The sequence below is a fragment of the Elephas maximus genome, chromosome 6 (assembly GCF_024166365.1).
Source record: "Elephas maximus indicus isolate mEleMax1 chromosome 6, mEleMax1 primary haplotype, whole genome shotgun sequence".
In the NCBI taxonomy this organism is placed as follows: domain Eukaryota; kingdom Metazoa; phylum Chordata; class Mammalia; order Proboscidea; family Elephantidae; genus Elephas; species Elephas maximus.
In genome coordinates, this window is record NC_064824.1 from 137,982,595 (window position 1) to 138,009,879 (window position 27,285).

The 27,285-nt window shown below is 47.9% G+C and overlaps 1 protein-coding gene across 6 annotated transcripts in view; it reads left to right on the plus strand.

The window, feature by feature from the left end:
• The window catches only part of AGAP1 (ArfGAP with GTPase domain, ankyrin repeat and PH domain 1), a 661,010-nt gene that overhangs the window by 372,977 nt on the left and 260,748 nt on the right, over positions 1-27,285 (plus strand). For all 6 annotated transcript variants that reach the window (XM_049888501.1, XM_049888502.1, XM_049888498.1 and 3 more), the window contains one exon: positions 24,380-24,484. In XM_049888501.1, coding sequence (XP_049744458.1) covers positions 24,380-24,484 — 105 coding nt within the window. The remainder of the gene's footprint in view (positions 1-24,379; positions 24,485-27,285) is intronic.

Sequence of the window (27,285 nt, forward strand, 5' to 3'; positions counted from 1 at the left end):
GGTTTTTGGTTGGGCGAGAAATTGCTAGAAAAGTAGTAGAGCAAGCAGAGAGAAGCAAGAATAGAGTGTATTTCAAGGAGATCATATTTGAAAGTGTTATTTAAGGGCCAAAAGACAGATCTCCCATGCAGAATTCCAAGCGGTTTATGTAGATATGAAAACCTACCATACAACTTACTTGCTACACTAGCTTTTAACTCCCATAGATCCAGTTTAAACACACACACACACGCCATTCGCACGTAATTTAATAAACAGTTGCCATCACAGCATAACACACGTGATGATGGCTGTGTTGAGAGATCATTTGCTGGGATAAAGAAGCACAGGCAGGTTTTTACCGTGTTTTTTTTTTTTTTATGGGACTCCCTCCCTGCCACCTCTCCGTGTCCCTGTTGAATTGCACGGTTGTTTTCACTGTGTGAGAATGGGTGCAGTCCATGGAGGGCTCTGATCCCTGGCCTTGCTCTATGGCCCTGTCACCTGGAATCACTGCATTTCTCTGCATGGGATTTAATTCCATATACTCTCCCTCTAGCTAAAGTGTCAGTCTCCCTGACTCCTTGAGCGGAGTCCATTTCCAGACCACAGCGCGCACCCGTTGGTTTTGTTTGCGGTTCCTGCCTTCAGGGGCGTTGGGTGGGAGGAGACGGTGGGCAGCCAGGAGGTGATTGAGCGTCTCCGCTCCGCTGAGCGGCCGCCGAGTCCCTGGACGCTGGTCAGTATTGAGGGGCGGCCGGCCCAAGTGTCAAACTCGGCAGCCATTAACTGTAGATATTGTCATCTCTGGGGCTGAAAATCGTGTGACAGAAAGACAGGGTGAAAGGGAAGAAAAACGAGGTGATGGAGAGATAGTATTAACTAGAAAAGCCGAGAAGGTATCTGTCAGTCCTGGTGGGGGAAAAAAATGGTTTTTTCTTAGTCTACTGTTCTTTTGATAAGGGGAGGTGATTTGTTTTTGGTGTTCCAATATATAGTAGCTTCGTGGTTTTCTCCTCCCAAGTTTCGAATTCCTTTGATTAGCACTCGGCTCTGGGTGGACTTGGCTGGCCCGAGTAGGTAGAAATCCCTTCAGCATTCTGGTCAACACGGTTTTTAAGGGGTAGGGGGAATAGAGCGAACTTTTCTTTCGTTTCCCTGTCATTGTTCTCGCTCTTGTTACTCGGTTGCTGCTGCCTTAAATTGGGTTCCGCGTCCATCGTTATTAAAATGTGAAGTGTGTCAGTCACAAAGCATGCATTTCGGGGCAGTTAGCTGAATAATTCCTGTCTTTATTATCCCAAATTACTGCTGAGCTCTGGAGAGGGGAGCAGTTTAGCCAATTATTGCCATTTGAGCTGGATTTGTGGGTGATTAGCTCCTGGTCGAATCCAGGGCTGGCCGGCGCTTTGAAGCACGCGCCGTGTGATTTTCTCAGCAGTGAGGTAGGAATAGACACAGCTAATGACAGCAAGGTCGCACGGGTGAGCTGACCTGTGCGTGGCGCGGGTTTGGGTTTCGCAAATAGGGCATCCGCAATAACAAGTGTGTCACCAACCCCGCCGTGCATAATCGGGGCTTTATAGGATTGTTGGAGATGCTGACAGCTCAATTAAAGTATAACCCTTTGTGCCCTACAACCTGGCAGAGTGACAGAAATATTACGAACCAGAAAGGGGAGGGGGTCACCAGGGAGCTGGTTAAAGATCTAGAATCTTCCCTCAGCCCTCTACCCCCTCCCCCAGCTGCCTGCACTGTCCCCAGCCAGAAGGGGAAAAGCCTCCATTTGTAAAATAATAGGTGGTCGCCAGGAGGGGTAGGGTGGCAAATATTACTACGGAAAAAAAGGGGGCTCTGTGAAGGGGCTTCCTGCTGTTTCTATGGAAACACTTGAAAGTAAGTAGAAAGTTAAAATGGCTTAGTAGCAGAGCTCCCGTCTGCTGGCCAAACTGTGTGGCCCGTCTCCTCATACCAAACGCAAATCGTAGCATCACCTACGCAGATTTGCTCGAAGCTTTTCATTTGAGGAGGGCCTGGGGGAAGCCGTTAATTGGGACATTTCCTTGCACACTGTGGAAGATCCTGTTTTGTCATTCACTTCTCTCACTTCACAGTGTTTTCTGCACCTCGCGTGCCGAGCCATTTTGATCCCTGCGTACCTGCGGTCTTGTCGTCTGTCACGTTTGGTTCTTTTCCGCTAAGCTATACGCTGCGCTGCGTGAGGCGGGAGCGTGTTCAGATTGACCCGGGTGGTTTTAACTCAGCGACCCCGTGTTACTGCCTCCCTACTTTTTAATGTTCGGTTTCAGGTTTGGGATGGATCGTTTCCATTTTCGGAGATGTTTTAGAGCCCAGGATGCCTATGAATGGGGTAATTATTTCAGGACCAACCACGCGCTGGTACTGACGTGGGAATTGGGGAGCCAGAGTGGCTTGTGGCTTGGGCAGCCCTAACGATTTGACTTGTGGCGACCCCACGTGTGTCAGAGTAGACACGTGCTCTGTAGGGCTTCAGTGGCTGATTTTTCGGAAGTACGTCTCCAGGCCTTTCTTCCAAGGCTTTTCTGGGTGGACTCAAACCACTAACCTTTCAGTTAGCAGCAAGAGTGATTAATTGCACCAGCCAGAGTATTCTGGAAGGCCGCCCCCCTCCAAAAAAACTTGCTGTCGAATGGATTTTGACTCAGAGCGTCCCTATAGTACAGGGTAGAACTGCCCCCACAGGGCTCCCAAGGCGTAATCGTTATGGAAGCAGACTGCCACATTCGGTTAGCAGCTGAGCACTTAACGACTGTGCCACCAGGGCTCCTTGTAAAATAGGTTGCCTCTAGGAGGGATAGGAAAGTCCTAACCTTCCCCAAATTCCCAGTCCATGAGGGGAGACAATCCATTTTTCTGTCTGGGGTGTGCTGGGTTTGGAGTCCTGAATAGATGCTCGGAGCCCTGGTGGCTTAGTGGCTATGTGCTCGACTGCTAACTGAAAGGTCAGAAGTTCAAACCCACCAGCCACCCCGTGGGAGAAAGATGTGGCTGTCTGCTCCTATAAAGATTGTTGTTATTGTTAGGTGCCATCGAGTTTGTTCGGACTCATAATGGTCCTGTGTACAAGAGAATGAAGCACCGCCCGGTCCTGCGCCGTCCTCACTATCGTTGCTGCGTTTGAGCCCATGTTGCAGCCATTGTGTCCGTCCATCTCGTTGAGGGTCTTCCTCTTTTTCGGTGACCCTCTACTTTACCAAGCATAAGTTATAAAGATTACAGCCTTGGAAACCCTGTGGTGCAGTCTTACTCTGTCCTATAGGGTTGCTACAAGTCAGAATCAACTGGACGGCAGTAGGTATTTGTATGTGTGTGTGTGTAATAGGTTCTCAGGGAAGGGCATTCAGTGGGAACTGAGAAGGGAGACTCTGGAGCTGAGTGGAGAACCCAGAGCTGAAGACACTGGAGGGGATGTGTGGCTGTAGGTGAGATGGTGGGGTGTTCATAGATGAGACCTACAGCAGTGCACACCCTGTTCCTGCACCGTAACCTAGGAGATAACGTGATGCTTGTTTAAGCAGAGGCTTTGGAAGCCCAGAGGAGCCCTTGTGGTGCAGTTGTTAAGCACTCGGCTGTTGACACAAAGGTTGGCAGTTCCAACCCACCCAGCGGCTCCATGGGAGAAAGACCTAGCAATCTGCTCCTGTAAAGATTACAGCCTAGAAAGCCCTCTGGGGCAGTTCTACTCTGTCACATGGGGTCGCTATGAGTCAGAATCGACTCAATAGCAACCAACAACAGCATGGGAGCCCAGAGCATGTGGCTCTGCAGCAGGGTCTTAAAGGATAAAAGTGTTTTTACCAGTCAACAACCTGTTTTTATAATAGGCTAGATCATAAATATTTTAGGTTTTGCAGGCCATATGGTCTCTGTTGTAACTGTTCAACTGTGCCCATATAGTGCAGAAGTAGCCATCCATAAGAATGAGCATGCCTGTGTTCCAATAAAACTTTATTTGCAAAGAGAGTCAGAAGACCAGATGTGGCCCCGCAGCTGTACTTTGTCAGCCCCTGGCCTCCAGTAGGATCCCCAACCCTGATAGTCTACCTCAGAGTGCATTGGCTATGAAAGCTCCTGGTAAGCAGGGAGATGAGTGTGAAGCTGGCCATGATAGGTCTGATCCTCACAGCGTGGCTTTGGTGAGTGCTGGCGTCAGGACCTGCCTTCAGTGGGCATGGCTTTGGTGAGTGCCAGCGTCAGGACCTGCCCTGGGTGTAAGTGATGGAGGGGTGTGAGGAGGAAGGTCTGCACGGGCTTTCTCCTCACAACAGACCCTTCAGTGCCATGAATTTCTACTCCGTTGGGTCCAGACATATTCCTGGTCAAGTGTATCTCTGTTATGTGCAAGGGACGTGTAGCGTGATGAGCGAACAGGAGAAGGATGGGTAGCTTGTGGTTCTGGATGGGTGGCATCACTAGAGAGGTACCTTACTGAGCACTGATGGGCCGTGTTCTGCACGGGGGGTGCCGATTGATGGGCCATGTTCTGTACTGGGGGTGACCACTGATAGGCCGTGTTCTGTACTGGGGGTGCCATCTTATGGGCCGTATTCTGTCTATACTGGGGGTGCCGGCTGATGGGCCATATTCTGTACTGGGGGTGACCACTGATAGGCTGTGTTCTGTACTGAGGGTGCCATCTGATGGGCCGTATTCTGTCTGTACTGGGGGTGCCGTCTGATGGGCCATGTTCTGTACTGGGGGTGACCGCTGATAGGCCGTGTTCTGTACTGGGGCTGCCGTCTGATGGGCTATATTCTGTACTGGGGATGTCGGCTGATGGGCCGTGTTCTGTACTGGGGGTGTCGGCTGATGGGCCGTGTTCTGTACTGGGGGGTGTCGGCTGATGGGCCGTGTCCTGTACTGGGGGTGTCGGCTGATGGGCCGTGTTCTGTACTGGGGGTGCCATCTGATGGGCCGTGTTCTGTACTGGGGGTGCCCGCTGATGGGCCGCGTTCTGTACTGGGGGGCCCGCTGATGGGCCGTGTTCTGCACTAGGGGTGACAGCTGATAGGCCGTGTTCTGTACTGGGGCTGCCGTCTGATGGGCTATATTCTGTACCGGGGGTGCCCGCTGATGGGCCGTGTTCTGTACTGGGGGTGCCCGCTGATAGGCCATGTTCTGTGCTGGGGGTGCCATCTGATGGGCCGTGTTCTGCACTGGGAGTACCGTCAGATGGGCCGTGTTCTGTACTGGGGATGCCATCTGATGGGCTGTGTTCTGCACTGGAGTGCTGTGTGTCCAGGAGTATCTTCTATTGTCACCAGCCTGATCTAGGGCCAGTTTTGCATGGGAGGAGCTTTGCTTTTAATCTCACTGCCTTTCAATCTTGTAAATAAATAGGGAACAACTGCTGGCCACACTCATATCCTTTTGTTTCTCTTGTTCCTGCCAAAGGCTATGTGCCATTGGCCATATAGACTCAGTGAGGAGAAAAGCCGTGCTGTTAGCTTTATGCCTTCTCTGGAACCAAAAACCAAAACCCGTTCCCGTCGAGTCAGTTCCAACCGGTAGCGACCCTAATAGGACATGCAATGGAAAACAGGAGTGTAATGTAATTTGCCAAAGCTGTATGCTTTAGGTAGCTGCACATGGAGATAGTGAGACTTCCTTTCCATCCGTGTTTGTATGTGTGTGTTAGTTTGTACGCTGGTGAGTCCACCTTCAGGGATCAGCAGGGACAGCAGAGAGCATGGGGCCAGCCTACCCTGATGGGGACCCAGGACAGCTCAGCAGACTCCTCCCTAGCTCCTTAGGGTTTCGCCCCACCCAGAGGCAGCGCCGTTGAATAGAGCCCAGCTCCACTCTGAGGTTGGAGTTGAGGAGGAGGTATAGAGTTGTTCCGTAGCCTGGGTTCATCTCAGCTCGGCTGATCTTTTGGTTCAGTTTGCAGTCCTGACTTGTCCCACGAAGTATCAGGAAGGAGAAGAAGCTACACTGGGGTGGGGGTGTGGAGAGAGACAGTCCGCCTTTGGGGTCACCGTCCTGGTGTCCAGGTTGACCAACCGAGGAGTTTGTACCTTTCCCAGACTTAAACACGTGGTGAAAATGGAATGACCTTGAGTCACCAACCGTTAGTAATCTTGGTAGTATAATTGGACCAGGTATTCTGGATGAGTTTACCTGGATACTGATTCTTAACACACAGCGAAAGAGCCAGTATTCCCCAACACTGAACTAATAATTAACTTGTCTGCGAAAGGGAGGTAATATAACCAACAAATTACTATTTAAAACAAACAAATCCATTGCCATTGAGTCGATTCCAACTCATAGCAACCCTACAGGGCAGAGCAGAAATGGCTCATAGAGTTTCCAAGGGGCAGCTGGTGGATTCGAACTACCGACCTTTTGGTTAGCAGCCTTACTTCTTAACTACTGGGCCACTGGCATTGATGACTGGTAACGTCCTTTTGTGTGTGCATGTGAAAGCACGCGCAGCCAAAGCTACATTATTGCAGCAATTGCTGCGTGTACAATTAATTCGGTGACGTTGATGACATTTTTCAGGCTGTGCTATGATTCTCGCTGTCCTTTTCCAAATTATCCCACCGCCCTCGTCTTAAACTCACTGCCCCCTAAGCTTCCCACTCAACCTTTCGAGTTACTGTTGTCAATTCGGTCTCACGTAGATGATTCTTCAAAAGGGAGCAATGCTCGAAGCGACGTACTCTTACAAATTAAGATAAGCTGTATTTTGGTTCAAGGAAGACTTCAGGGGTTAGTTTTGGTTTAAGGCTTAAAGTTTCAAGATTTCCTCAGGGTATTTTCTTTTTTTTTCCACCGCGGAGACAAATATTTTTTCCCTTACCACGACAATTTGAAAATAGTTTTACAAGAATCTGCCAGTGTTCTGATGATTCTTTCAGCGTGCCCTGCTCCTGATATTTTTAAGTGGCGTTAGAGCTTCAGAGGGTGAGCGACGTGAGTGCTTCAGACATGTTCACAGAATGGGTGCAGTGGTGGGGATGTTCCCGCGGGAGGTGTCCCCTTCAGCATGAGCATGCTTTTCCTGACTGACGTAGGTCTCAGCGATCATACCGTGCGCCAGGCACCTGGGCTGGCTGATTCCTTCTCTTCTCATAATTCCAGAGCTGGAAGTCGCAGGTGATAATTGGCTGTGATTAAAGCGATCGTAGTAGTTTCAAATAATGTCAACTTAGCAACCTGACGATTCATTGGAAAATAATACCCAAGAGATGTTGGTGCCTTGGTCTGTAAGGAATGGGTTATTAATCTGGAAGGAGTGGCGGACAGGGTTAAGTATCCTCTTTAAGCCTGTGGAGAACTGTTAAGTGACGGTGTATTTCTATGGCTAGTGATAGGTCATTTCTTTTCACCCGGTTCTTGTAGCATGCATTTTTCTTTCTTTTTTTTTTTTTTCGGAGGGGTGGAATAGGTTGTGAATTTCATCAGCCTAAAGAGATTTGCAGACATTTTTCTTTTCTTTTCTACAAAAGTTTAAAAGTCTTAGATTATCCATAAAAAATCATAGTTAAGTTTAGGGTGTTCTGATACGGTCCACGCTTGCAAAGGGAAGAAAACAGTGGCCCTTCCGATGGCCCCTCTCCTCCATTCATTTTCAGGCACAGAGGTCAGGGTTAAATGGAATGCGGTTCTGTCCCAGACCGAAAATTTTCCACAAGTATGGTTGAGATGTTATTTTACAGTTACATTATCACAGTTCTTGCAATGATGTGTTTATCATGACCTGCGATAGGAGATTTTATGGGGAGAAAGAGACACGATAGTAATACTGCACAGTCACCCCCCAGAAGTAGGAAGGCCTGACAGTTACTCACCAATTTTGAATGGGCTTTTTTAATTTTTACCACCAGTGTTTGGATGTGGTGACCCAAAAAAGATCTTTTGATCTTAAAAAATTACATATCTTCACGATAGGATTCAAGTAAAATTTGACATTGAAGCGGTCGGAAATATACACATTGCAAATGCTTAAAAGTAGCTGCTTGGCTTCTTAAAATTAAAGAATGAAACCCATTGCTGCTGAGTCGATGCCTACTCAAAGCTACCCCATAGGACAGAGTAGAACTGCCCCACAGAGTTTCCAAGGCACTAATCTTTATGGACGCGGACTGCCACGTCTTTCCCCCGCAGAGTAGCCGGTGGGTTTGAACCATCAACCCTTCAGTTAGCAGCCGAGCACTTAACCACTGTGCCACTACAGCTCCTTAAACTGAAGAATAAATGTGTTATATTCCCTTACCTATAAAGTTAGGCAAATAAAGTTTTTATCTGCTCAAAGGCGGACCCTGACTCGATAATCAATCGTTGGTAAATTTTAGCACAGCTCTGTGTCTATTATATGTGTCCCAGTAACTTAAGGTCATCTTTTAGTCTCTGTGTGCCTCCATTTCCTTGATTTATAAATTAGTGGCGGTAACTACCTTAAAGGGACAGTGACGGCTCAGCTGTAGAATTCTCGCCTTCCACGCGGGAGACCCAGGTTGGATTCCCAGCTAATGAGTCTCATGGGCACCCACCACCCGTCTGTCGGCAGAGGCTTGCGTGTTGTTCTGATGCTGAACAGATTTCAGCAGAGCTTCCAGGCTAAGACTTGTCTAGGAAGAAAGGCCTGGCGATGTATTTCCAAAACTCAGCCAATAAAAACCCCTGAACCCTGTACCGTTCGTGGGGATGGCACAGGACCAGGCAGAGCTTTGTTCTGTTGTGCATGCAGTCGCCATTAGTCAGGGGCTGACTGAACAGTAGGTGACCCAGGGTGTTAAACACACACAGGAGAAGACCCTCGGTGCTCCTCAAGCACCCCCATTTCTAATGACGGGGTTCTGTCCACCCACTATCACCCGCTCAGATACCCTTTTCTGGTTTGAAGCCAGTTTGACACAAATGAAGCACAATTTTAATATATCTTACAGGAGAAATCTTAGAATAAAAGTGGTAAACACAGATCTAAGAAATGAGTGACTGGCGTTCAGACACTTTGGATCTCAGTTCAAGACACCAGGCTTTCTCTGTGACATTTTAGGAATCCTTAGAAACCTTGAACTGCTGTGATGAGAATCTGCTCAAAAGTATTATGAATTCGAATTGTAAGACCCTGAGTGAGCCATTAAGAAGTGTTCATGATCAAAGAAGTGTTCAAACATGACTTTTTTAGAAGTAGAGGCATTAAACATTTTTGAACTTGTGTGGATGTTTTGTTAAGCCGTGGCAAAACTGTTGTCTTTTTAAACTTGGTAATTGGGAAGCTGTTGGCACCCCTTTAAGGACCCCTGGTGGCACAGTGGTTAAAGCGATCAACTGCTAACCCAAAGGTCAGCTGTTCAAAACCACTAGCAGCTCCTCAAGAGAAAGATGTGACAGTCTGCTTCCGTAGAGACTTACAGTGCTGTAACTTGGAGACCCTGTGGGGTCGCTAGGAGTCGGAATCACCTTGATGGTATCCAGCAACAGCAGCAGCAAAGTCAGCAGCGTCTTTTCCTTTATGGCCCTGCTGAAGCGCAGCTGTTCTCCTTTAGGTGCAGTCACCTGCGTGCGTACCTGTTACCACAATGAGAAATACGACCTCGAGAGGAAAGGCGGGTTTGTGGACATGCCTGCTGGTGTCACATCTCTGCACAGAGCAGCCCATGTCTGGGCTGTGCCCCATCCCACACAGGACCCTAATGGCTCCCTTGTTACTTCTGGGTCGTGTCGATCTCTGCGGCAGCCCAGCTCACTGAGACCGGCACCCCTTGGCCCCTCAAACTCAAAACAAAGACGGATTGGCCTGGTGAAGACGCCCAGTCTCTGACGGCAAATGCACTCAATAAATCTTTGTTGGTAAATAACTGCTACTGAGCAGAGTTTTAATATAAATTTATGAGTGGTGTTTTATCACAGCTCGGAGCTACGGCCAGCGTTGAGTGATGGGTTTCAGATAGCACTTAGGCTCATTACGTTAACTTTGTTAGTTATTTAAAGCTTGCACGCTTAACATTGCTTTTGGCTTTCAGTGACCTCTTGGGACTAGTAGACCAAGAATACCCATGGCTAATAAAGAGATTGCAGCCCAAAGACAGTTCCACTCATTGCTGCAGAGCAGAAAAAAGTTCCTGGAGCAAAAAAGCAAGAAGTGCCTGCCTGGAATCTTAGGATTTGGGTTGTAGATCATTAAAATCCCAGTCTTTCTGATGCATCAGTGGTAGCAATTAGATTAACGTTTGCCATGTCCAAGTAAAATAAGAAGAATAATTTGAGGTGTCACAAAGCCCTTAAATGTCTTGCTACGCGAGCAAGTGAAAGACACTAAGGTTCCATCCAAGTTGGTCCTGAGGGTGAAGTGATTCCCGGGGAGACAGCACGGCAGAGAGGTCGTGACCAGACCAGTGGTTCGACTCCACTTCCCGGCTAGCTTGGCTCTCTGCTGCTGGGTAGAAAGGCCCCAGGTAACCTAAGAGGTTTGTGCTGCCTACTAACCGAAGGATTGGTGGTCTGAACCCACTCAGAGGTGCTGTGGAAGAAAGGCCTGGCGGTCTGCTTCCGTAAACATCACAGCCCAGAAAATCCTACAGAGCAGTTCTGCTCTGTAACACGTGGGCTCACCATGAGTTGGAACAGATTAAACGGCAACAGGCTTTCAGCGGGTTACTGGGACATTAACTACCCCAAAACTTAGTGGATTAAAACAATTGTTGTCATTGTTGTGTGCCATCGAGTCGATTCAGACTCATAGTGACCATATAGGACAGAGTAGAACCCCCTCATAGGGTTTCCTAAGCTGTAATCTTTACGAAAGCAAATCTCCTGCAAAGCTGCTGGTGGGTTCAAACGGAAAACCTTTTGGTTAGCAGCCCGGTGCTTAACCATTGCACCACCAGGGCTTCTTATTAAAACGATAACCATTTTATTATCTATCGTGATTCCCGTGGGTCAGGAACTTGGGGGCATATTAGATGTAGCCTGCCTCTGCCCCACAAGATCCCTTGCAGGGCTAAAGCATCCAGGATAATTTCTTCACTCAGATTTCAGGAGCCCCAGCTAAAATGGCTCAGATGACCGGGGTGACTGGCACAGGTGAGCTGGAGTAATGACCTGAGGCCTCAGTTTTCCTCCATGTAGCTGGGGGCCTCTCCTTCCTAACGTGGTCTCCCCAGCAGGACAGTCGGGCTTCTTCCAAGGCAGCCGTCATCATCCCCTGGTGCTGCTGCGACAGAAATACCACCAGCAGGGGCTTTAAAGAAATGACCTTTATTTTCTCACAGTTAGGTGGCCTTTGGGGTGGTTGTTAGGTGCCGTCAAGTAGGTTCCTACTCACAGCAACCCCATGTACACCAAAACAAAACACTGCCTGGTCCTGTGCCATCCTCAGTTGTTGCTGTCCTTCAGCCCATGTTGCAGCCACTGTGTCAGTCCATCTCGTTGAGGGTCTTCCTCTTTTCCGCTGACCCTGTACTCTACCAAGCGTGATGTCCTTCTCCAGAGACTGGTCCCTCCTGACAGCATGTCCAGAGTATGTGAGACAAAGTCTTGCCATCCTTGCTTCTAAGGAGCATTCTGGTTTTACTGCTTCCAAGACAGATTTGTTTGTTCTTTTGGCAGTCCGTGCTATATTCAGTATTCTTTACCAACACCATAATTCAAAGGCATCAATTCTTCCGTCTTCCTCATTCATCATCCAGCTTTCGCATACATATGAGGCAATGGAAAACGCCATGGCTTGGGTCAGGCGCACCTTGGTCCTTAAAGTGACGTCTTTGCATTTTAACCCTTTAAAGAGGCCTTTTGCAGCAGATTTGTCCAATGCAATACATTCTTTGATTTCCTGACTGCTGCTTCCGTGGGCACTGATTGTGGATCCAAGTAAAATGAAATCTTTGACAGCTTCAGTCTTTTCTCCGTTTGTCATGATGTTGCTTATTGGTCCGGTTGTGAGGATTTTTGTTTTCTTTATGTTGAGGTGTAATCCATGCTGAAGGTTGTAATCTTTGATCTTCATTAGTAAGTGCTTCAAGTCCTCTTCACTTTTCAGCAAGCAAGGTTGTGTCATCTGCATATTGCAGGTTGTTAGTGAGTCTTCCTCCAATTCTGGTGCTCTGTTCTTCTTCATATAGCCCAGTTTCTTGGGTTACTTGCTCAGCGTAGAGACTGAATAGGTATGGTGAAAGGATACAACCCTGATGCACACTTTTCCTGACTTTAAACCACACAGTATTCCCTCGTTGTATTAGAACAACTGCCTCTTGGTCTATGTACAGCTTCCTCATTAGCACAAAGTGTTAGGAGGCTGGAAGTCCAAATTCAGGGCACCGCTCTAGGGAAAGGCTCTCTTTCTGTGTTGGCTCTCGGGGAAGGTTGTCATCTCTTTCGGCTTATGAAGCCTTGGTGTGTGTGCCTCAGTTTCTGGCAGTCTTCGTGTGGCATCCGCCTTCTCTCCATTTATGCTTGCTTCTCTCTGTGTCTGGGCTGCTCCGTACAACTCAGGAATGATAAGGTTTAGGGCCCACCCTCCACTAATACAGCCTAATTAACATACCACAGAAAACCCTATTTCCAAATAGGATTACATCCACGGGTATAGGGGTTAGGATTCCAACCTATATTTTGAGGGGACACACTTCAATCCATAACAGCAGCTCAGGCTCCCAGGGACACAGAAGCAGGGCGGCCAGGCCTCCTCGTGTCTTAGGATGGAATAGTACAGCATGGTTTCCCCACCACGCTCTGTTGGTTAAAGTGAGTCTGAAGGCCTCGGGACCACTCCAGGGTATGAGTAGCAAGGCGGTGGTGGTTTTTTGGGAGGTTGTCTTCTGAGACTAGCTTCTTAAGTCTACCCCCACGCATGTCCTCCCACGTGCAAAGTGCTCTCACCCCTTCCCCAGATCTCCAAAGTCTCATGCCATTTCGTTATCGGGCTCAGGCTTGAAGTCCAGGATCTCGTCTGCATTGGGTCCAGATGTGTGCCCACATCCACAACATAGTGGTGACCCATGGACAGGAGAGCTGCTGCAGATAGCCTGGTCCCTAAAAAGAGGAGACATTTAGACATTTAGTGGTTACTGGTCCACAGCAATTCTGAAGTCCATCCAGGTACCTCTCGCTAATTCATCCCACTCCGGGTATGTTGTTGTTGCTCTTAGCTTCCGTCAAATCATGGAGACCCCATGCACAATGGGATTGGATCCATAGGGTTTTTATTGGGCGATTTTCTGAAGTAGATTGCCAGGTCTTTCTTCCTAGTTTGTTTTAATGTAGAAACTTCACTGAAACTGTACCACAGCAACACACAAGACTCCCCTGACAGATGGGTGGAGGCTGCACTTGACATGCATTGGCTGGGAATCGAACCCAGGTACCCACCTGGGAGGCGAGAATTCTCCCACTGAGCCATCACCGCCCGTGCCATTGGTGTAGGGAATACCGTTCTGCTCCCTGGAAGGCATCCTCCTTGGCCCTGCTCTCTCAGCCATCCTTTCTTTTCCATAAGAAATGGCCTGTGTTGGCAGTAGCTTTCTCAGCCTTCTTCCTGCTTGTACAAGGTTGAAGGCCCCAAAGGCCTCCCATTATTTTAAACTGCCTCTGTCTTTTAGTCTAAAGTGGTACAATTCCTTTAAAAACTTCCTGGGTGTCCCCTGTATCAAATTAAAATCCACTCCATTACACAGGAGCCAGTCCACAGACGTCTGTGATTAGGCCCCTCTCAACCTTGGACCTGGTGCCAGTGTGCTACAGACAACAGCTCAGAGGCCTTTTTGTTCTAGTTGGAAGGGTCTGTGAGGCACTGCCTTAAATCTAAGGTCTTAAGGAACCCTGGTGGCACAGTGCTTAAGCTCTCGGCTGCTAACCAAAAGGTTGGCAGTTCAAATCCACCAGCTGCTCCATGGAAACCCTATGGGGCAGTTCTGCTCTGTCCTGTAGGGTCCTATGAGTCAGAATTGACTTAACAGCAATGGGTTTGTTTGTTTGTTTTTACTAACCAAAAGGTTGGCAGTTCAAACCTACCAGCCACTCTGCATAAGAAAGATGTGGCAGTCTGCTTCCATAAAGATTACAGCCTTGGAAACTATATGGGGCAGTTCTCCTCTCTTCTGTAGGGTCGCTATGAGCTGGAACCAACTCAACGGCAACAGATTACGGGTCAGAGGCAGCCCAGAGTCAGTGCTGGCACATTTTGACAGGGGCATGAACACGAGGACACATGGCTCATCAGCAGCCATCTTTGGAGTTCAGCTACCATGCTGGCTGTGTGAGGCACTGGGCAAGTTAGAACACCTCTGTGCCTCAATGTCCTCATCTGCAAAATGGGGATACTCGGAGTAACTCCCGTTGGATTGTTGTGAGCTTTAGGTGGCTCGGTAGTTAGAGCAGGGCTCCGCTCAGACTGAGCCCCACGTAAGTGTTCTGACATATAGGTGTTTTTCAAATAAATTTTCAAGTCACGTGAGAGTCAAATTAAACATTAACCGTAATTGATGTCTACATGGTGACAGCCAGTCAGCAGGAAGCAGTCTCGAGCAGAGATGGTTTCACATGTGTAGAAGTGGCATCTGAGAGATAGATGGAACACTGGATTTGACATCTTCCCGTGCCGTTTTGCCCTGGGTTACGTGGACTCAAAGAGACTTAGAATCATAAGGGCCATTTGCACTCGCTGATGGTAACTGACCGCCCATGTGTCCCTGCCAGAGCGCCTTCCGGCCGCTGTCATCTTCTGGCGGATGGGACCATGACTTCGTGTCCTCTAAAAGTTACAGGGAACTATTTGTAGAATTTTACATTTTCTGGGCACTTACAGTAGAAGAGTGTGTGAGTTCAGGATGTCAGAGCTGTGGCTTGACTGAAGCCCAGGAGACACATCCAGGAGCCTCGGCCTGACACGGTGAGGAGCTGCCAGGAAGCTGGTGGGGTTTGGTTACATTACTAGAAGTAGCAGTTTGTCCTAAAGGGAGGTGATGGATTCACTTTCTCTTCCCTGCTCGTTATTTGCTTTCCATTTATCTGCCAAACCTATGGGGATGCCTGGGGTAGCTAAGTACCTGAACCCATCTGCTATGGGAAGAGTCTGGGGTGAAGAAGGGCTTGGTTTGTTTTGTTGGGGTCCATTGTCAAGTACAACAGACCAAAACGCTGCCTGGGCCTCGCCGTCTTCAGGATCTTTGGTATGCTCCAGTCCGTTGTTGTGAACACGCTGTGTATTTGAGTACAGTCCAACCCAGGGAGCTCATCTCACAGCACTCTACCAGACGGTATTCTGCTGTGATGTATAAGGTTTCCATTGCCTGGTTTTCAGAAGTAAATCACCAGGCCTATGGTTTGTTTAGCCACGTGAAATCTTCAGCGGGTCTCCGTGGTGGTTCTCCTTGGTTACTCAAAGCCCTGTCACGTGGAGAAGTCTCCACTTCCTTGGTGCAGCTCGAGTTAAGGCCCCGGAGCGCCCCCTGGAGGGCAGCGGCCATAGGCTCATTAGGAAAAACCTTCCAGCAAGTCCAGCTGTGTAGATCCTCTCCCCACCCCACCCCGCCCCGGAAACCCTGGTGCTGTAGTGGTTAAGAGCTATGGCTGCTAACCAAAAGGTTGGCAGTTCGAATCCGCCAGGCGCTCCTTGGGAACTCTATGGGGCAGTTCTACTCTATCCTATAGGGTCGATATGAGTCGGAATCGACTCGAGGGCAGTGTATTTTGGTTTAGACACCCCACCCCCTCCCCCCCTACACACACACCCAGTCCTCTGGGATGCTCCAGCAGGGACCAGTGACCCTCTGCAGGGGACGATACAAGGGTATTTTGTAGCCAATTCAGGACTGAAAGATTTAACTCCTGGGATCTCTTTAAACCCTGAAATTCTGCAGCTCACATGGCTCCTAAAAAATCAGTGCTCAATATTAATTTAAGCAAAGAAAGAAAGAAAAAGAAAATGCTTTCTCAGTCAGTAGAAGTTGCTTCCTGAGTTCCCTCATTGGCAGTCCGGTGGGACCCCGATTCCCTCCTTTCATCCATCAGCAAGCTCTCATCTAACCATGAGTCTGAGGCCAGGCCTTTTTTATTATTATTATTTATGGAGAGAAATTACACAGTTTTCTTGTTTCTCCTCAACTTTTGGCTAACCTTTTTAAAAGCAAAATCTGGGCCTGGAGAGGGAGAAACTTGAGAATCCTCTTGCAATAGGAAACCCTGGTGGCGTGGTGGTTAAGTGCTGTGGCTGCTAACCAAAAGGTCAGCAGTTGGAATCTGCCAGGCACTCCTTGGAAACTCTCTGGGGCAGTTCTGCTCTGTCCTATAGGGTCTCTATGAGTTGGAATCGACTCCACAGCAGCGGGTTTGGTTTTTTTTTTTTTTTTATTGCAATAGGGAGAATGGTATGATTTCAGAAATCTGCAAGCCATCTCAGAATTGAACAGAAAAAGGATTTTCTTTTCTAGGATCCATGGGATAAGCAGCTGAGGGGCTAGTCAGTGGACAGCCTGACCAGAAGGGTTTGACAGGAAAAGTGCCACATGCTCAGCCAATCCTCAGCTGAGCTCAGAAAACAGGCAGGTTCCACCTTTTAGTGACTACTCAGATTTGGGGGCAAAGTGTAGGGGCCGTGGGGAGGGGAGAAGCCTGGCTAGAGTTGGGTCAAGGCAGAGGGCAAGAAACGGGCAGTTAAGGGTATTTTTGTCACAGGTCAGCGTCTGTAAGTGCAGACACAGACGGTGGAGGGGTTGCAGATTGGTGGGCGCTACGTCCGCAGTCCAGGAACCTGGCACCGTCTTGGTATTTGAGCCCTCCAAGGAAGTCCAGGAGCCCTGTGGCACTGTGGTTAAGAGCTCAGCCACTAACCAAAAGGTTGGCAGTTCAAATCCACCAGCTGCTCCTTGGAAACCCTATGGGGCAGTTCTATTGTGTCCTATGGGGTCGCTTTGGGTCAGAATCATCTCGATGGCAATGGGTTTGGTTTTTTGTTGTTGTTGTTTTGTTTTTGTTAAGGAGGTCCAGGTCTGTGGTAGGCTGTTCTTTAAGACAGAAGCCCCAAGCAGCCCTGCTGTGAGACAGGAAGGTGAAGGGAAGCACAGTGCCATCGTCCCATCCCCCTTACCCGCATCTGTCAGGGGAAGTGGATGTCAGCCCAGCACCACGTTCTCGACTGAGCGTCTGCGGTTACAGATGATGCATGAAAAAGGACACTGGACTGGGGAGGGGCCGTGCAGCAGTCCTTAGACCTGGCCCCTGAGACCCCTTCCTGAGGGACAAGCGTGGACCCAGGGTGGGGCCACAATGGCTTTCCCAAACCAAGGGTTCCCTCTGTACCTAGAGGGACTTGAGTGAGTTTGCAAGTGTCTTAGTCATTTACTGCTGCTATAATAGAAAAATACCACAAGTGGGTGGCTTTAACAAACAGAAATGTATTCTCTCAGAGTTTAGAAGTCCAAATTCAGGGCGCCAGCTCCAGGGGAAGGCTTTCTCTTTCTGTTGGTTCTGGGGGAAGGTCCTTGTCATCAGTCTTCCATGGTCTAGGAGCTTCTCAGCGTAGGACCCTGGGTCCAATGGAACAGTCCACTCCCAGAGCATCTTTCTTGGTGGTAACAAAGTCCCTCTCCTCTATGCCCGGTTCTCTCTGTCATATCTCAAAAGAGATTAACTCAAGATACAGCCTAATCCTGTAGATTGAGCCCTTCTCATTAACATAACTGCCACTAATCCCACCTCATTAACATGATACAAACCCAAACCCATTGCCAGAGGTTAGGGTTTGCAGCACATAGGAAAGTCACGTCAAATGACAAAGTGGTGGATGACCACCCAATACCGGGAATCATGGCTTAGCCAAGTTAACATACATTTTTGGGGGGACACAGTTCAGTCCGTAACAGTAAGTATCTTGGAGACCTGACGGCAGCCTCCTAACAGTGGGTGGGCTTGGGAGGGGCAGGGTTGTGCTCTTGGGGTACTGTGGCTGGCCTTACCTTGAACGCCCACTTGTTCCAGGGGTCAGGTCAGGATTCATCCAGGTCACCCAAACTGTGTGTGTGTGTATATGTGTGAGTGTGTGCATGTGTCTGTCTGTCTGTCTTTTCCTGGATCAAGGCAGATGGATTTAGTTGAGATAATTCATCTTGGTCATCTGGTGCTGCTGTAACAGAAATGCCACAAGTGGATGGCTTTAACAAAGAGGAGTTTATTCTCTCGCAGTCTGGTAGGTTACAAGTCCAAATTCAGGGCGCCGGCTCCAGGGGAAGGCTTTCTCTCCCTGTTGGCTCTGGAGGAAGGTCCTTGTCATCAGTCTTCCCCTGGTCTGGGAGCATCTCAGTGCAGGAACCTCAGGTCCAAAGGACGCGCACTGCTCCCAGTGCTGCTTTCTTGGTGGTATGAGGTCCCCGTGTGTCTCTGCTCGCTTCTCTCTTTCATAACTCAAAAAAGACTGGCTTAAGACACTACGTAATCTTGTAGACCTCATCAATATAACTGCTGCTAATTCCTCTCATTATATCATAGTGATAGGATTTACAACACAGGGAAATCACATCAGAGGACAAAATGGTAGGCAATCATTCAAGGGAATCATGACCTAGCCAAGTTGACAGATATTTTGGGGGGACACAATTCAATCCATGAGGTAACTGGTACTAAGATATCCACTTAACAGAGAATGTCTCAGTACTGTAGCCCAGTGTGTCTTCCAAATGAATGATAGACTTGTGAAGTGCACACTTCAGGAACTGATCCAAACGGGGGGGAAAGAGAGAAGCTAGAACTGGCTGAAGATGGAATCCTCTTGGTAGTCCTGGCTGGAGGGAGCCAATGACCAGTCCCCTCTGCTGCCCTCGCTGCCAAGGCGGGTACCTGGGCTTTAAGGCTCTTTTATGATTCAGGTCACTCCCAGCCTCATTGCCGCCATGGCTTTGCCTGCTTCTTCATCTACAAACTAGAGAGCAGTGCAGTAGACTTGGCTTTCGTTTCCAGAATGCCTGGTATGAAAAACAGTTACAATAGAAATCACTGCTGTTTTAAAGCGCAGGTGAACAACACTGCTTGTTCATGAGATCTTCCTCCAAAAGCTCACTGAGGTGTAGGCATTGCCATCATCCTCTTGGCTGAGCCGGACCAATTCCCAGGCAACACGCCTGCCCAAGGCCACCTGGTATTTGCCGTGGCTGAGACCTGTACACAGGCCTGCTGCAGCCCAATGCTGTACTTCTCAGGGAGGCGAGGCTTTAGGACCAGAGAGTCCTTTGCAGCATGGAACACCTTTGGTTTGGTGGCTGTGGTTGATACTCACGGTTCCCTCTCGCATCCTGTGATGCCATCTTGTGTCCAGGCGACTTGATAATAAGGTCTGACCTTGGCGGCTTCTTCTTGTGAGGAAAACTGGGACCGAGTTGATCTGCTGTCCAGGAACTGAGCTCTCTCTGGGATCTGTGAGATTGTTGTTCTTTTAAGGGGTTCTAAATTGCTCTTAGGAGCCCTGGTGGTATAGTGGTTAAGTGCTTGGCTGCTTATTGAAAGATTGGTGGTTGGAACCCACCAGCCACTCCTCAGGAGAAAGATGTGGCACTCTGTTTCCGTAAAGATTACAGCTTCAGAAACCCTGTGGGGGCAGTTCTTCTCTGTCCTACAGGGCCACTGTGAGTCGGAATTGACTCGACAGAAACGGGTTTGATTTGGTTTTGGAAACTGCTTGTATTTGGGAAAAACAAGTCTGGAAGAGATATGATTAGGGAGGTAGCCGGGACAAGAGGGAGGGGGACTGAAAGGAGGGCGTCGGCTTGGGAAACATGCAGGAGATAACATGGGGACACAGTGATGGGTCAGATGGGATGGTAAGGGAGATGGAGACCGAAGACTCTCCATGACCCCAGCTTTTGTTGGAGTGCCTGGTGGTGTCACTCACTGAGCTGAGGACCCAGGGATTGTTGACTGGAAAGGGAGGTGGAACAGGGAAGTGAAGAGCTGAGCATAGAGGATGGAGTTCCTGTGGCCCAGGCAGAGGGGGATGCCAGACCCATGAGGAGTCTAATGGGTTGGAGGTAGCCAGTGGGTAGAGTAAGACGCTTAGAGGGGAAATGGTCAGACTTAAAGTTGAGCACTTAAGGGCTTGGCTATAACCCTCTCACCTGAGACAGACCAGAATCCCATTTTGAAGAATTATCGTCTGAGGATTAGCCACGTTTCTGAGAATCATAAAAATTATAACGAAATCTTTTAACAGGTTGTAGTACATTCTTCTTCTTTAAACATGAGTTACGATGTTTTCAGTATTTCAAGAATTACACAAATCGTTAGCTGAAAAGCGTCATACTGACTTTAAGAAAACAGTAAACAAAAACAGTTGCCATTTCAAAAGAGGTGTCCGTAGGATAATGAAGTAAATACAATGACCTGTCACTTAACGTCCACAATATACGCTGTGTGAGATAGGATGTTACTCAATTTGGATGTTGCACTAACATGGTATCATGGGTGAAGTTCCTTTCAGACGTTCACTTCCAGAATAAGGAGGTTTCGTCCATATTAAAAATCTGCTGGGGCAAATTACCTCCATCCACAATTCATCCGCCTAAGGTTTCAATAAATTCTTCTGCCTTCTTTGCATCAGCAGCGGCAGACTCACCACTCGTTTTTACATTTTGCGGCAAAAAACGGTGTTTGAATCTCCTGAACCACCCAGAGCTGGTACTAAACTCGATCACCTAGTCTGGTCCTGCGTTTTCTATAAGCATCTCCAGCAAGCTTCATGCCTTAACAGTGATGTCAACGTACTGAGAGGATTCACTTTGGTGTTTGGTCCTCAGTTCACATCATTAACAATTTCTCCATATCTGATATAGGTCCCTCTGGAATTTTTGTTAGCCTTGTAGCTTTCAGTGAAGCCAGTCCTTTAACAGCTTGAAGAATTTCTCTTTGTTTTTGAGAATCGTTGTGATTGTGGAGTGCAGCGTGCCGAAATCGCTACGTCTCGTTCTCCAGTCAGGATTTCTGAGCTGCTTTATAACCTTACGGAACCACGGACATCAGTGCAGTCGGATGTTGCCCAGACAGACAATATGGGGCGTGTGGCTGTATAGAGAGTAGGCTCTGCTTCTCTGAGAAAATGATCAGCACGTTAGACCCTCACCCCGGAAACAAGCGATTTGACTGTGGTGGTGAAATCTCGGCCATGAGTCTGGCGTGTAATGATCGCTACTTTTTGAGGAAATAAACATTTGTTCCATCATAAGATAAAATTTAGTTCTCATTAAATTAAGTTGTTGCTGTGGAGCAACGGAGTCGATTCCGATTCACAGAGACCCTGTCGGACAGAGTAGAGCCGCCCCACCGGGTTCCCAAGGCTGTAACCTTCACAGAAGCAGACTGCCAGGTCTTTCTGCTGCGCAGCGGCTGGTAGGTTTGAATCGCCAACCTTTCGCTGAGCAGCCAAGCACTTAACCATGGCGCCACCATAACTACCTTTTCATTATTGCATTAATTCCCACTACCCAGAAACTAAATATACACAAATAATGTGTTGAGTTTTCGAAGTGAAATATAAAAATTTTCCAACTGAATAAACAGTAACTGAGCGGCTTAGAAGTTCCTGGTACACATAAGGAGTCCCCGGGTGATGCCAGTGGCTAACACACTTGCCTGCTAACCGAAAGGTTGGAGTCCACCCAGAAGCCCTCGGAAAAAAGGGCTGGTGATCTCCTTCCGAAAACTCAGCAGCAAAAACTCGCTAAGCACAGTTCTGCTCTGACACATACAGGGTCGCCGTGAGTTGGAGCCGGCTTAGTGGTAACTGGTTCAGTATGGTAGCAGCAATCCACAGGGCAGGGTGTCTGGTTTTGGCACTTAGAGTAGCTAACAAGTCCCTTCACCTCTATGGCCTTGGCATCTTCATCTGTAATGGAGCGGCTGTAATAACTCTGGAGCCCTGGTGGCACAGTGCTTAAGCATTTGGCTGCTAACCAGAAGGTCGGCAGTTCAAATCCACCAGCTGCTCCTTGGAAACCAAATGGGGCAAGTTCTGTTCTGTCCTGTGGGATCTCTATGAGTCGGAATCTACTCAATGGCAACAGGTTTTATAACAACTCTGCTGCCCGTGTCGCTTATGGGGAGCGGCTGAGAAAGTGAACACGGGTCTGCTTAGAAACACATGTAGCATATCATTCCTCAGGCCATTCAAGAGATGCCACCTGGCTTGACACACCCCTGCCATGAACTGGCAGCTCGTGAGCATGGCCAGGCCCTGGTGGGGGGTACCTGTGAGGCATGAGGAGGGCGGGACCCAGGGGCTCCAGCCTCCAGCAGCCATCTCAAGGGGTGGGCATAAGCCCCCCTGGGGCTGTAGCTTCAGTGTGGTAGCAAGCTCCTCAGACACCAGGGCACTCTTTGGCTCCAGCTGATTTTTGCAGCATTTTAATATTGTTCCTTGCCGTTGAGTTGGCCCTGACTCATGGTGACCCCACGTACAACAGAACAAAACATTGCCCAGTCCTGCGCCATCTTCATGATCGTTGGTATGTTCAAGTCTGTCATTGTGGCCACGGGGTATTTTGAGCACTGTGTATTATCGATCACATTCTGTTGTGATCCATAGAGTTTTTATGGCTGTTTTTTGGAAGTAGATCGACAGGCATTTCTTCCTAGTCTGTCTTTGCCTGCAGGCTCCACTGAAGCGTTTCCACCATGGGTGACCCTGTTGGTATTTGAGATACTGGTGACATAATTTCCAGCATCACACCCACACAGAAGCCACTACAGTACAACAGACTGACAGGGGTGGTGGCATGATGAATAGGGTGTGGCACTCAGATGTTCTCCGCCAATGCCGGCCATTCAGTTTGTGTGAGATCATCAAGGTTTGGATTTTTTTTTTTTTTCCACGAAGAGACTTAAGTTTTGCTAGCACCCAAATAATTTGATCTAATTTAATTCCCCAGACAACTGTTCATCCCTTCACATCATTTCCTAATTGGAATATTTCCCTCTTTTCCCCCCTGGAGCCTTTGAGCCCTTGCTGGGGGGAGGGTAATTAGGATGTAGGGTTTGCTCATGTAAGTAACCCCCAGATTGCTGGCGGAGTTCTCTGAGTCCATCTGTACCGAGCTCCAGGGGTGTGAGCTGCCAGCTCAGCTTTTGTTTGAGTGCTGAGTGCTGGGGACAAAGCTTTCTAAAGCCGGAGTATCTCTTATCTTCTGGTGACACCCCGGTGACCCCCGGCCTCTGGTATTGTTGGAATTCCATCTGAAATGGATGATGGAAAAATGAGAGCCCATAGGAGAACTTGTTTGAGGTTTTGTTATGCTAAGTTTAAAAATCTTAGGAATCCCACCAGGGAGAAAAACGTAATGATTTTCAGCTATTAAAGAAAAAAATTTTTTTTTCGGCTGTTGCGTATTTATTATTGCGTGGCTAATGGTGGTGGCTGTCCCTGTCCCCTAGTCCTGACCACGCAACCAGAGCTCACAGTTGCCTTGGTATGTAACAAGGTGACTTTGTCCCGTGGGTTTGGTCCAGTTTGTTGGTCTCAGTGCCGTGAAGGCCTGTGTTGGTTTAGAGTCCAGGAAAGCAAGGCATGCTGCTTTAGGCCACGGGTTTTCTTTAAATACTAAGGACTTGCAAAGAAATTATCTTCCAAAGGTTTATTTGTAAGTTGTTTCAAACATTGAATTTTTTTCCCAGAGCAGCCGTGAAAGAGAAAAGTGTGGGGTACCTGGGTCAGACCCAACAGGTTTTCTTAACCCAGGAAAGCTTGGCAAGGAGGCAGAAGGTTTGCAGGAAAGCGGCCAATTCTCGTCAGTCACCTAAGAAAGACGACTTAACACACCTTCAAAAATGTGTCAATTTCAAATCTGAATGGTTTCGAGAAGTCCTCATCCAATTTAATTAAAAATGGATTAAAGTAAATTACACACGGTTCATTTATTAAATACTGTTGCTAAAGTTTGCAACTGGAACTTGTTTTGATAAATCAAAACTCTGAAATGAAAGAAACTGTGAAGTAAAATGTTTCTGTTTGCAAATTATCACAAGGTAAGAACAGAGTTAAAGTTGTTATTTTGAGGAAAAAAATTTAGGTTTCACCGTTTAAAACTCTACTTACAGGTGCTAGTAACTTAGTTACAGGAAATGTATAATGTAGTGCATCATAGCATTTTGTATTATAGTTGTTGAGTTCATGGCGCGTCTTTTAGCATCTCCCAGTATCACAAACTGTCCTCGTGAGCACGCTTGCGCGCGCACACACACAGAAGTTTGTGGAATCTGTATGCCACGTATTAAAGAGAGGAGAAAAGAAATATCTATCAAAAAATCAGCACAATTCTCTTTTTAAGGTGGCAAAGATAAGAAGGTTTTAAAGGTCCCAAAACTTATCTATGCACCCAGTTTTGTTTTGTTTAATTTAAACAAGACTTCATATTGGCCTCCTTTTTCCTCGTAGGGCATGCTGCTGAAGAGAAGTGGCAAATCGTTGAACAAAGAGTGGAAGAAGAAGTACGTCACCCTGTGTGACAATGGCGTGCTGACCTACCACCCGAGTTTACATGTGAGTATAGCGCCGCAGGAGAAGTGAGCAGGCGCAGACTTCCTGTAAACACCGGGGGCAGGGGGGTCCTGACAGCAGTCCAGCCTCTTGTCTCTGTTTGAAGTTGAAGTCGTACTTGGTCTCCCGCTCAATCATGAGATGAATAATAGTGTCCCTCGCTTTCCATCAGACCATATGCCATTCTCTGTCTGCCCCTCCCTAGCAGTTGAGCAGCGGCTCTCAGATTCTACAAAGAACTACCCTAAGAGGCACAGACGGAGGACAGTTTTAAATGAACGTTAAAAAGACAGGAGTGTGTAGTAAACGAGAAAGGAACGAACAAGAGTGTATATCTGAAAATCTAGAATCAAGAACACAGTTCCATTTGAACCCAAGATTCAACCCCAAGCATCCGAGAACAAAAACAGGAAATTTTAAATGCAGTTCAAGACTCAGCCTTTATTGTCAAATAAGAGCACACACTGGTTCGTAAGGCAAAGGAAACTTCTCTCTCTGTTTTGGTGATACTAGTTATTTTTAGTTATGTTAGTGATTTATATGAGCTAGATCCAAAAACAGAATTAATTTTATTCTTGGGGGGAAAGTGCAGACCTGCCTCCGACGATTCATTCTTTCAGCAAGCCTTGATAAAAATCTGAAGATAATGGTGTTACTTCTGGTTCTGTAGCAACCCATTCCTTGAGTCTTGCTGGATGTGGACCTGCCTTGATGTAGAGAAATCTCTAGCTTATACGGAGCCCCGGTTAAGAACTTGGCTGCTAACCAAAAGGCCAGCAGTTCCAGTTGACCAGCAGCTCCTCAGAAACCCTGTGGAGCAGTTCTTCTCTGTCACGTGGGGCCACTATGAGTCACAGTCAACGCGATGGCAACAGGTTTTTTTGTTTGTTTGTTTGTTTTATAGGTTATAGGTTTTTATAGGTTAGCCAGTCATTCAGTTATATCACTGTTAAGGTTTTAATTTTCTGAAGTTTTAAATACTTTTTTCAATTGCCCGGTTAACACATATTTATCGACAAGTAATGAGAAATAAGCGTATTGAAAAAAATGAAAATCCTTTCCAAAACACAACCTAGAGAACATGACTGTTAATAGTTTGGCCCTGGATGGCATAAACAGTTCATCGCTTGGCTGCTAACTGAAAGGCTGGCAGTTTGAGTCCACACAGAGGTGCCTCAGAAGAAAGGCCTGGCTGTCTACGTCCAAAAAATCAGCCACTGAAAACTGTATGAAGCACAGTTCTAGTTTGATACACATGGGGTCGCAGCAAATTAGAGTTGACTCAGTGGCCACTGGTTTGGCTTCGTTTTTACGTCTGTTTTACCCTCAGCCGTTCTCTGTGCAGAGGGCTTGGTTCACCTTCCTGCCGAGCCTGGGGCTGCTTTGCTCACTAACAGTGGATTCCGTGCTTTTCCCAGGCGAGCCACTATACTTGTTGGCCAGCATGTTAATGATTCCATAGCATTTCCTCATTTGGGTGCGTCTTAACTGAGTAAACAGTGGCTTCAAAATGGACACTTGGGGATGGGGGGCGGGGGGAGTGGGCATTTGGCCGATGAATGTTACTTTGACTTCTTCCTATTGCAGGTAACCCTCATCAGTGCCCCTCTTCACATCCCTGAGCGGCTGGCTTCTTGGGTTGAGGAATGTGTACACCTTTATGCTTTGGCTGTGGGTTACCAAATTTCGGGAAATATCGTGCCAGCTTACCTTCTCTGGCTTTTCCCTACACTCTCGTGAACTTTTTTTGACCTTTAAAATAGTCTTTTCCAACATGATAGGTAATCAGTGGTTTCCTGCTTGTTTAATCTGCCTGTCGGGGTGGACTGCCTTTCCTCCTTGTCTTACAGCAATGGCTACACAGAAATGGTTCCCAGAGTTTACAGGGCGTCTTTGACTTGTTTCTGGCGTTAAGGGGAATCCCTCCTGTGCATTACCATCAAGAGGACTTTGAGGTATATGTTCTTTATTGTCTTGAGAAAATCCTTTGGTGCTCTATTTACTGCTTCGTTATTTTGGGCAGAGAGCTGGGTGGCACCCTGTTGTTATTGTGGTTGTTGTTGGGTGGTGTTGTGTTGTTTCCGACTCATAGCGACCCTGTGTACAACAGGAAGAAAGACGGCCCGGTCCTGTGCCATTCTCGCAATCCTTGTTATGTTTGCGTCCATCGTTGCAGCCACTGTGTCAATCCATCTTCTTGAGGGTCTTCCTCTTTTTCACCGACGCTCTGCTTTACCAAGCATGATGTCCTCACAGATGTGGGGGGGTGGCATCCTAATCAGAGATACAACCCTATTCCCGGAAGTCCCACCTGTCACCAGGCTCATACCTCTTCCAGGACAGCCCCCTCCAGGTCTTCCCAGTCGTACCACCCCCTCCCCACCCAGGTTCTGTCCATCAGAACGTCAGTGCAGGGCTACTTTTCCTGGTTTCCTTCCCAGAGCTGCTCCACCACCAGTGGGATCTGCCCCTCCCTGGCTTACTCTTCTAAGACCCCGTCCAAGAGTAAAGGCCTGATTGCTGGCCCAGTTGCTTGTGTTACTTAGAGAATTATAATCAAAGTATTTTCCTTGCTCGGACTCACTGGCCAATGGAAACTGAGCTCCCCTTGCTTAGACATTTCAAGTCAACACAGACCCACCTGCTGGGTCCAGGTAGCATCCATGGGACGCTGACTTCCTCTTGCTGAGAGGAAGAGATGGTTACACTAGTAGGTACAGGAAAATCCCTGTAAGAGGGCTAATACCTGCTTACTTTTCATCCCAACCTCTTGGTTGTTATTGTTGTTAGGTGCGGTTCCAACT